Raw genomic sequence first — 11,730 nt, forward strand, 5'->3', positions numbered from 1 at the left:
TAAACTGTCAAGGTCACTTTAAACAAGGGAAGTCTGAGAAACTGTCAGGGTCAAGGAGGGGCCCAGAGACAGAGAAAGAACATAAGGTAATAACTATGAACACCTGAATAAAGCATGGATGCAACTTCATAATAATGCACTGATTCCATAACACTAACTTTTACTATCACTATCAACAGCCTATATTATTTATAAATAACATTGGTTCATTGACTGTGACAAATGTATCATACTAAGGTAAGATGTTAATAATAGAGCCAACCGGCTGAGGAAGTAAAGATGGTGGTGGTCTCTGTGCTATAGTCACAATTTTCCTATAAATTTTAAACTTATCTAAAAAAATAAAGCATATTTTTGAAATGAATGTAAGTAACCACAGTTATATTCCCAAGTATGAACTCAGTGAAAATGAAAATATACAATGGGGCCAGTGCTATGGCACAGTGAGTTAAAGCCCTAGCCTGCAGCACCGGCATCCAACATGGGTGTCAATTCGAGTCCCGGCTGCTCCTCTTTCAATCCAGCTCTCTGCTATGGCCTGGGAAAGCAGTAGAAGATGGCCCAAGTCCTTGGGCCCCTGCATCCACGTGGGAAGCTCAGAAGAAGCTCCTAGCTTCGGATCAGCTCAGCTCTGGCCATTGCAGTCATTTGGGGAGTGAGCCAACAGAATGGAATACCTCTCTCTCTCTGGCTCTACTTCTCTGTAACTCTTTCAAATAAATAAATCTTTTTTTAAAAAAAAGCAAATATAATATGTCCACAAAAACCTTGTGTATGGCAGCATTAATCATAACCGCTAAAGGGAAATAACCCAAATGTCCATCAAATAATGGCTAGCTGTAATAACATGTGGCACATACATACCACAGTGACTCAGCCATATAAAGGAAGGAAAGCTGATATTTGCTATACAGATGATGTTGAGCACATCATGATAAGTGAAAGCAGGCAGAAGCGAAAGGCCACGTGCTGCATGAAATGTGCAGAATAGGTAAATCCACGCGACAGAAAGCAGACTCATGATTGCCCAGGGCTGGGGGAGGGGGAGTGACTGCTAACGGATTCAGGGTTTCTCCTGCGGAAGCTAAGAGCTCTCCAAGTCTGACTGTGGTGAAAGACACACAAGTCTATGAGTATCCCAAAAATCATGGGCACAGACCCAAGGCCCCTGAATTTGTACACTTGAAATGGGCAAGTTACCCCTACAGAAAGCTGCTGTTTAAAATGAATATATGAGAATATGCTTGGAAAAACAACTCCTGCCACATACACTCAATAAAGCAGTAATCTGATTGGGTTGAGTAGAAGGGGAGAGAGGAAACAGACCACATTTGCTGTCACGTAGGCAGCCACCTACAAAACATCCAGCTAGGAACACTAATGCACTGAGCCCCCCAAAAAAGCTACAGCCTTGAGGGCATCAGGACGAGCGACAAGCCAGGCACGAAACGACAGATACTGTGCCCGTCCACTTATGAGACACCTAACAGCCAAATTCATAGAGAGCAGAAAGGTGGGGGGTGCGGGAGGAATGAGGAGCTGGTATTCAATGGGTACAGAGTTTCAACTTTGCAAGAGAAGTGCTGGAGATTAGTTGCCACAGCAATGTGAACCTCCTTAACACTACAAAGCTGTAAATTTACAAACTGCTGAGATGGCAAATTTTATGTGTATTTTACCCCAAATATACATTTAAAAATGTTTTTAATTAACACTAACTTATCCTGTAAAAGGCCAATTCTAAGCTTGGACAACTCTTGCCTGCTCCACTACATTGGAAAACATGTTTGTTTTTAATATTTGTTTCAAAGGCAGAGTGACAAAAAGAGGGAGTAATAGGAATCTTCCTTCTGCTGGTTCACTCCCCAAATGGCCACATTGGCTGGGGCTGGGCCAGGCGCTCCATCTGGGTCTCACATGGGTGGCAGGGGCCCAAGTGTGTGGGCCATCTTCCACTGCCTTCCCAGGCGCATTAGCAGTCAGCTGGATCAGAAGCGGAGCAGCCAGGACTTGATCTGGCACTCCGATATGGGAGGCTGGCAGTGCAGGCAGTGGCTTAATGTGATGCACCACAATGCCAGCCCCTAAAACATATTTCTTATTATTCTTCTGATCTTAGTTCCAATGCTCTCTTTGCCATCCCTTTGTGCTCCTGTGGCCTGGGTCTCAAGGGGTGACCTTGGTCCACCTGAGGGCTATATTCTGAGCACAGTCTTTCACCCCCAGTGTGCATGAAGACCAAAGGGGAGCAAAGGACAAATGTAAGACCTTGCCACCATCTCCATGTCTTCAGTCTGGGAGCTAAACACTTCCCTCAGCTGTTTGCTGTGAACTGCTGGATCGTTCATAATGGATATCAAAGTACATGAATAAAAACCACAACAAAGTTTGTCCAAAGACATTTAAAACAAAGCAACGCTCATCAGCCAGCAAAAATCTGTTTTTCGTGGGAGCTGGCACTGCAGTATAGCAGGTAAAGCCACCACCTACGAAGTCAGCATCCCATATGGGCGCCGGTTCCTGCTGCTCCACTTCTGATCCAGCTCCCTGCTAATGTCCCTGGTAAAGCAGCAGAAGATGGCCCAAGTGCTTGGACCCCTACCACCCACATGGGTGACCAGGATGAAGCACCCAACTCCCACTCAGCATGGTTCAGTCCTGGCCACTGTGGCCATCTCGGGGAATGAATCAGCAGATGGAAGATCTCTGTCTTTCCCCCTCTCTCTGTACCTCGGACTTTCAAATAAATAAATTTTTTTTTAATTTTTTGTTTGTTCAGTGGAGTCAATGGGGTTAGTGAGGTCCTTGTCTCTGACCCAGGAATCTCACATCCTCTGTGAGCACCCAGGAAGCAGGCTAAGTTCTTAGCATGGAAGCAACTGGACCAGCCAAGGGGAGGGTGAGGGGACAAGTTTCTCCCAGGCGCTGTGCTAGTTCACTGTGGTAACTACAAGGCTACTTTGCAGTAGGGGACTCAAAGGATAGTCACAGAGTGGAAGCTAAGAAGTATTCTCCCCACTCTGTCTCCCCTCTGTTCAATGAACCCACGGTTCCAGTTGTGAGTTCAGGGACTGCCTGCCACAGAGCCCGCAGCTCCTGGTAGCCTGGGCTTCCTTCAGTGAGGGGAAAAGCCTGCTAACAGCACACAACTGCTTTGTAAGCTTCAGAACGCTCACGCAATGCTTGCCTGAGCCCCGAATATTCACAGCGCATCATGAGGGAGGTGAGCATCCAAAGGATCTCAGGTGAAGCTGTTTAAGAAATTTGTTAAGCAAAACCAACTAAATCGCTTCTACTCAAACTGACTTAGGGTGTCGATTTTACTCTGTATTCTACACGACTGAAACCTTTAACAATTAGGCAACGTGAAGTTTATATAACATTTTTTTTTTTTTTTTTGCTAATCTCTCAGAACTCTGGACCCACAATGATCAACAAAGTGGACTCTAGTCCCATGTGGCTACTTAAAGCAGGTGGCAAAGAAAATTTCCAACTCAGTTCATCAGCAACACCAGACACAGTTCAAGGACTCAATACCCATCCACACGCAATAGCGGCCTGCATCTTGGGCAGCGAGGGTGTGTGCAGAACACTCCCACCTTTGCAGAGAGTGGCATGCTGTTTTAGACCATATAAGGGAAAAGGCAACCTTGTCAAGGGCAAACTAGTGTTTGTAAGATAGTCCCCAAAGGAAGACTTCTTCCTCCCTCTTTTTGTCTCTCTCTCTGCATGGGTCTTAGAAAGCCATCTGCAAACTTTCAGTTAAAAGGCCAAAGAACATTCACGTTTGCTCCCAACTGACCAGCCATGGACTTCAAAATCTTTTCCTGTGGCCATGATCACAACGTTTAAAAGATACGGTGACCTTTTTTTTTTTTAAACCATAAAAGAAACACTTACTGCAGGCTAACTCTAGCATTAATAATTCCACTTTGGCAGTTACCATGGTGGGTTCTCTATGATATTTCATCCAGCTGTATACTTATGACTTCTATACCTCATTACATGTATGACATAATGCATAAAAGTATTTTTAGAAGAGAATTCCTAGGGCAGGCACTGGTGCAGTGGTTAAGACACTGCTGGGGATGCCCACATGCCATACTGGAGCGTCTGGGTTCAACTGGTGGCTCTGTATCCGATTGTGGCTTCCTTCTAATGCACACTCTGGAAAGCTCCCGTAGATGGATCCCAACCACCCACCTAGGAGACCTAAATTGAGTTCCATGCACCTGGCTTTTGCCTGACCCACCCCAGCACTCCAGCTGCATCTGATACTACTGCTGGCATTCGAGGAGTGAACCAGCAGATGGAAGATCTCAGTGTCTCTCTATCACTGCCTTTCAAATCAAATAAAAATACATTTTTAAAGAAAATAAAAGATTTAACATAAAAAATAAGAGAATTATGTTTTCTAGTTTGCAGTTGAGAAAAACACCACAAGCTGGCATTCGATCTAGCAGTTAGCACACCCACATCCCATACTGCAGTACCAGGGCTCAAGTCCTGGCTCTGGTTCCTGGTTCTAGCGTCAAACTAATGTGCAACCTAGGAGGCAGCGGGTGATGGCTCAAGTGTCAGACCCTGCCACCCATGTGGGAGACCTGCACTGAGTCTCCAGCCTCCGTCTTTAGTCTGGCCCAACCCCAGCTGTGGCACTTGGGGAGTGAACCAGTAGATTAGAGCTCTACTTTCTTTCTGTCTTTCAAATAAAAAAATGCTCCAACCTCACAAAATGACCCATCTCATCTACACCTGTAGAAGCCTTCCTCCACACTGAATCAGGCACCTGACTCCACAACAATCATGGCATCAGATGCCTCTGGCCACTAAGTTACCGCACAGCCTGTACTGGCCACACAGTGAAAGTCAGAGGCTTCAGAGGACAAAAGAACTGAAGATGTCAGGTGAGGGAACCAGGCAGGGCTGGCAGGCAGCCAAAGATAGGAGGGTGGGGTGCCTGGATTGGTCAATAAAAGCCAGAGGTCAAAGACTTGCCACACAGGAGCACAAAACAGGTTTCTCTCATTCAGCAAAGCTCCCATCCTTTCCAAGAAGCCTGCATTGCTACCTGAGTATCAGAAAAAGAAGGAAGCTTTCTAAGATCTGCTTTCTTGATTGACAAAAGTTGCACTGTTGCTTGAACCTGCCTTGTACCATAAGGCAGCACTGGCTCCAAGGGGCTACACAGTAAATCAAAAGGGACTTGCCCAAGCTGAAACATGCTGTAAGGGCAAAAGACACATGGGCTTTGAAGATTCGGTGCAGAAAAAAAAAATCTATATATACAATGTCATTATTAAAATCGTATATTTATTATGGAAATAACACTTTGCAAATATTACGCTAAAGAAAATGTACTATCAAAATTAATTGCGGCCGGTGCCGCGGCTCACTAAGCTAATCCTCTGCCTTGCGACGCCAGCACACCGGGTTCTAGTCCCGGTCGGGGCACCGGATTCTGTCCCGGTTGCCCCTCTTCCAGGCCAGCTCTCTGCTGTGGCCAGGGAGTGCAGTGGAGGATGGCCCAAGTGCTTGGGCCCTGCACCCATGGGAGACCAGGATAAGTACCTGGCTCCTGACATCGGATCAGCGCGGTGCACCAGCCGCAGCACGCCGGCCGCAGCGGCCATTGGAGGGTGAACCAACGGCAAAAGGAAGACCTTTCTCTCTGTCTCTCTCTCTCACTGTCCACTCTGCCTGTCAAAAAAAAAAAAAAAAAAAGATTAATTGCACCTTTCTGTTTTTCTTTGTTTTTAAATTTGATAGGCAGAGAGACAGAGCTCCCGTCCACTGGCTCACTCCTCACATGTTGCTCTTGTCAGGGCTGGGGCTCGGTTGACACTGGGAGCCAGGAACTCACTCCAGACCTCCCACATGCGTGGCAGAAACCCAATTTCTTCTTTTAAAAAAATATTTGAAAGGCAGAGCTACGGAGAGAGAGAGAGAGAGAACGCACGCGCGCGAGCGCGCGAGCCTCTTCCTTCCACTGGCTCATTCCCCAGATGGCTGCAAAGGGCAGGGCCAAGGCTAGGATAAAGCCAGGAACCAAGAACTTCACTGGGTCTCCCTGGATGTCCCAAGTGTCTGGGCGCCTGCCATCTTCCACTGCTTTTCCAAGGCCATTAGCAAGAAGCTAGATCAGAAGAGGAGCAACTAGAACACGAACTGGTGCCTATGGCGCTGGTTCAAGTCCCACCTGCTCCACTTCTGATCCAGCTCTCTGCTATGGCCTGGGAAAGCAGAAGATGGCCCAAGCCCTTGGGCCCTGCACCCGCATGGGAGACCGGAAAGAAGCTCCTGGCTCTGGATTGGCCTAACTCCAGCCATTGCAGTCATCTGAGGAGTGAAACAACAGAAGGAAGACCTCTCTCTCTCTCTCTCTGCCTCTGCCTCTCTGTAACTCTGCCTTTTAAATAAGTTAATAAATATATCTTTTTTAAAAAAATAGGTAAGTAAATCTTTAAAATAAGTTTATTTTGATGAAAAAAATTTGAAATCCATGCATACACATATACAGAATAAAGCAAGTACATGTATGGCAAAGTTTTTAATAATTGTTGAGTGCAGAGGTGGATATCTGGATAATCATTTTTCCACATTTTGAATTTCTATGTGCTTGAGAATTTTCATAATTAAAACTTCAGAGAAATCAGTTCTTTACGTACGATGGGCATTAGAAGCAAAGCACATAGTCTGTTACCATGGTGCTTCCTGGCCTGCATTGCCTACTTTTTTTTTCTTTAAGATTTATTAATTTGAAAGAGTTAGAGGGAGAGACAAGAGAAAGAATGATCTTCCATCAGCTGGTTCACTCCCCAAATGGCTGCAACAGCCAGACCAAAGCCAGGAACCAGGAGCTTCTTCCAGGTCTCCTACATGGGTGCTTGGGCCAAAGCACCTGAGCCATCTTCTGCTGCCTCCCCAGGCACATTAGCAGGTTAACTGGCTCTTCCGCTCACACAGGATACAGTCTTCACCTGCTACGCCACAGCACCAGCCCACCACTTTCCTCTTAGAGAGCCAACAACTCCTGAGGACTTCCCTCCACACGCACCCCCTACACACCCAGTCACTGACGATCAGACCTGAAGTGAACACCGTACTGGAAGCAGCCAATCAACTGTCTCACCTACACCCTCTGGTATCTGTAGCCCAGCCCACATAAAGGAGCTGAGCCAATCAGATTTCCTCTCCTGAAAATGGGACCTCAAATTTGGAAACTCTCACATCAGTAACGCACACTGTAGTTGAAAGATCCTAACCCTGGAGGTGGCAGCAATGCACAGATAAGGAAGCAGGGGAGAGAGGGAGAGGAAAAGCGACCAAGCACAAGGGGCTTTACAGAGCAGGCTGACCACACAGAGGGACACAGATCGGGCAGCGCCACCCCAGAGCTGGAAGGTTCCCTGCCTCCACTTCCCTCACCCTTCTTGGCCCCAGTACTACTTTATACCTAGCCCAAATAAAATTAACTTCCTGCCCTTGGAGCCTGTGAAATCTTAGGATTTTCTGACCCATGAGATCCCTAGGGACCGTACAACAAGCACCAGTGATGTAGTTGCTTTAAGGTCCTCGCCATTCCGAAAGGCCTCGAAGTCTCTGAATTCATCAGTCTCAAGTACTACGAAGAGTTAATACAGATGATCATTAATTCCATTCCTGAGTATCAGCAAAGCACCAGGCGGCAAAAATTAAGTAACAGAACTTTTATTATGAATGCCACTTAGCTATGAATAAATCCACAGCACACTGCCTGCTCCTAATAAGTGTCAAGTGATTGTATGTGGACTTTTTTAAATTGATTTGAGCGCCCCAACAGTCAGGGCTGGGCCAGAAAACAGAGAATGCAACCCACATGGGTAGCAGGAGGGCCAGGTCAGGAACCAGAATCCAGCATCAAGTTGGTGATATTCCATGATTTGGGAGAGGGATAGCTTAACCACTAGGATAAACATAGGGTCCCAGGTGCTCTGAAAATACCTATCCTTTCAATGGCTACTTATTTACTAGGCAAAAGTTATAGTAAAACTGTTCCTATACTCTTGAGCTAAGTCAGCTATGGAAAATTCACCAGTAAGAACTATTAAATATTTCCTAGGAAGAGCACATTAATGTTTGAGCTGACTCAGACACAATCAGAGCATCCTATGATGTGTGTGTGTGCATTGGGGGGGGGGGTGTTAATGGGAAAACTAGCAGCAAAGTACCTAATGTAGCACTTTGAAGAAAATTCATGCCTCAGAGTTTCTCATAGAAAATGTATATAGTCACTCTGAAGTAAAAATTTGGAATTTTACAAAAGGAGCCTCTAGTTTAGGGGATGCCTTGTGTGAGAGACAACATCCCACCCAGCCCTCACACTGCATATCAGCTTAAGAATACATGCATGCAATCTGTTATAAACACTGTCTGCTCGCACAAGGCAAGCTGTATATACAACTGGCGACAAAACAACTTCTGCCCTAAGGGAAGGTTCCAGAAACAGTTTTTTCTGGAGGAGCGAGTCCTGTTTCAACCTACCTTTCCAAAGGGCCCTGCCCCAGCTGCTCACAGGGCCTTGAGGACAGGGGCCCTAGGGCAGAGCTTGAAATCAAGACCAGCTGTTGCAAGTATTTTTAAGAGGGAACCTAGAAACTGACAGGAGAGATTAAAACACCCCATAGGTTCTGAAATGGAGGGAGCTCTCCCCACCAGCAGAGCTGTGTGTCTGCAGTGGTGCTGAGAGTGAGCGAAAGATGGGACCCCCACACCAGCAAACAAATACACAAGCTGAGGCCACTGCTAAGTGCTGTGGTCCTTAAAGTGTGTCCACCCTCCTAGAATCCCTTGTCAACCTGCCACAAAGAATCAGAAATAAACTGCTTGCCCCTCCCAGTTCCTCCTCCAGAGACTGAACCACCCAGTCAGATAACTGTGCAATTAACTCGGAAATTCACTTGGCACTTATCGGGGCAGGCAGGGTGCTGCTGCAAGGCATGGTGGAAAACAGAACTCTAGCCCTTGACCTTCATAGCTCAAATGCAAGACAAGCATGATCACCACAACGGGAGCAAAGTGCACTTCTTTTCATTCCCTCCCTACTTGGCCACAAGCACCCATGGGCCTGAAAAGGACAAAAGTGAGGTTAATTCCCCTGCTGACTGAGCTGGCAAGCCTCCCAAAACGCTCCAACAATGGGCTCCAAAGGAAAAATCCTAACATTGGAGTTGGTCCACAGACAGGGCTACAAATGACTGGGGGGATGGAGGACAGTCAGGTCAACACCTTGTGTGTGTGTGTGTGTGTGTGTGTGTGTAAGATTTTATTTATTTGAAAGGCTGAGTTACAGAGAGAGAGAAGGAGAGAGATCTTCCATCTGCTGGGTCACTCCCCAAATGGTTGCAATCACCAAGGCTGGGCCAGGCCGAAGCCAGGAGCTTCATCCCAGTCTCCCAAGTGGGTGCAGGAGTCCAAGCACTTGGCCATCTTCTGCTGCTTTCCCAGGTGCATTAGCAGGGAGCTGGATTGATAGTGGTGCAGTTGGGACTTGAACCAGCGCCCATATGGGATGGCGGCCTTGCAGGCGGTGGCTTAACCTGCTACCCCACACCGACGGCCCCAAGCCAACATCTCAATGGCATAAAGGGATACCAAGCTTCCATCAAAATGGTGCTTTTAAGTATCAACACTAGCAACCTGTTGACAGACTGCTAGCATATCTACCAACGGAAAGGTACCCAATATGCCCGTCTTAAAAATGCAAATAGCAGGAGTTGCAAGAGTGGCAGTGGGAGCACGGAGCAGACGCTGTCAAATCGGAACGTCCTGCCAAAACCCACCCGGCTCCAGCGTTCCCCTCTGTTAACACCGCCTTGTGCAGCTGTGTTCGCTGAACACCTGTAGCTTCCTGGGAACGCCTCCCAGGCAGGTCATCTTGCCCCACGCGTACACCTGGGCCCCGCTCTTGTCTCTCCTCAGGTCACTCCGACCCACTCACAAAATGGGAATGATGGCACAGTTCTTGCAGAACGGAAGTCACAATCCGTTTCGTATCTACATAATGCCCAGCACGTCTGCCTGGCCTCGCTGGCAGGCCCAGCATCATTCAACAGGTTCCACGAAAGCACAGCGCCCGCAGCTGCAGCAAGCATAACACAGACCCAACTTTGCAAGCACCTCTGCCGCCGGCCCCGGCACCTGCCCGGGCCAAGCCAGCTTCGCCTGGGCTGAAGGGGACCCAGGAGAGCCAGCAGGAGGCCGGGGCCCAGCCCCGTCGCTCCCACTGCGCTCAAGGACAGGAGACCTGGGTGCCCACCCACTCTCGCAGCCCTTTACCTTCCAACTATCAGCACATCGCCGGCCGCCGGGGAAGCCATGGCGCGGCGTCTGACTGGGCCGGGACTCGGCACGGTGAGCACGAAAACTAAGCGCGGGCGTTGGTGCGGGTGCCAGACGCGCGGCTGCGCTCGGGGCCGGCAGACTAATAGGGAGACGGGGAGGGCGTGCCTCGCGCCCATTGGCTCCGCGCGCGCCGGGGGTGGTGCCCGAGCTGCGGGAGGGGCGGGGCGCGCTGGGCTGTGCTGGGCGCCTTCGGGGCTACCCAGGGGGAGGGGGCGCGCACAGCAGACCTAATGGGAAGCTTGCGAAGGGGGTGGGGGGGTTGGAAAGCCGGGAAACCGGACCCTCCCCCTCCAGTCTCGTTTGTATCCGTTTCAAAGTGTCTACCGTACACCGCCACATCGGTGTCCACAGGAGGGGACGCTGCCGGGTTGGCACAGGCAACCGCCAAAGCACCCCGGAGAAACCTGCGGGAGAATGTCCCGTTTGGAGATCGTAGCGCCTCTCCCTGCCCGGGCAGCGCAGGCCTTGGCTGCTAAGAAACCTGCCTGCCGCGTTGCTTCCCCGAGGAGCGCAGAGGCCCAGGGACTTGGGGGACAGCTCCGGGGGTGTTGTGCGCCCTGGAGGGTGTTGCGAGCGCGTGCACAGTACTTCCTCCTTCCAGAGGCTGACTCGGGCATGTGCGAGAGACAGGAAAGGAAATGTCCTCGTGCCTGGAGGACCGGGGGGGGGGGGGGGGGTGTCGGGCGCTGCAGGACAAGCCTGTGTCCGCACTGCAGAGCTGAAGGGGCAGCAGCAGGGTCGTCGGGGCGGGGCCGGAACAGCGGACCCCAGCTGCAACGCCGGCCAGCAGCCAACTGTGGGACCCACGGAGCTCTTCCTGTGTTTGTGTCCCCTCTTGAGGATCCTGGGAAGGAGAAGTCTCAGAGGGACGGGCCAGATTTTAAAGAACCATTTCACAAATTGTTAGTAGTCAGTTGAAAAGGTATCAACCCTCCTTAAGAGACATAAGAAGTAACACGAAGATAAGTCATCTTTCACCCCTAAAACTGGCTAAATGACAGATTGGTAATATATCCCATCTGTAAGGGTTCTTTCGGACATGTGCCAGGACCTCAGACATGTGCCAGGACCTCGGACATGTGCCAGGAGGTTCATGGAAATGGAACGTATCTTCTCATTTTAGTGCAAATTTTTTTAAATACATGAATATGAGAGAGCTTTAAAAATACATGAAAATGCATATTATGAAAAAAAACCTCCCTGGATTTCAAAATGTTTTTGCACACAAATATTGTATCTTTAATCTTACTTTTCCATAGATTTTTTTTAAGTAACCTCACCTAACTTTAACATACAATGGAGGGGCCGGCACTGTGGCATAGTCAGTAAATCCACCGCCTTCAGGGT

General features: G+C 48.8%; 1 protein-coding gene across 1 annotated transcript in view; it reads right to left on the reverse strand.

Moving 5' to 3' along the window:
- The window catches only part of CRYL1 (crystallin lambda 1), a 121,866-nt gene extending 111,449 nt beyond the window's left edge, over positions 1-10,417 (reverse strand). The window contains 1 exon segment of the mRNA NM_001082278.1: positions 10,318-10,417. Coding sequence (NP_001075747.1) covers positions 10,318-10,358 — 41 coding nt within the window. The 5' untranslated portion in view covers positions 10,359-10,417.
- Between the last annotated feature and the right edge of the window lie 1,313 nt (positions 10,418-11,730).

This window comes from Oryctolagus cuniculus, chromosome 9 (assembly GCF_964237555.1).
Source record: "Oryctolagus cuniculus chromosome 9, mOryCun1.1, whole genome shotgun sequence".
In the NCBI taxonomy this organism is placed as follows: domain Eukaryota; kingdom Metazoa; phylum Chordata; class Mammalia; order Lagomorpha; family Leporidae; genus Oryctolagus; species Oryctolagus cuniculus.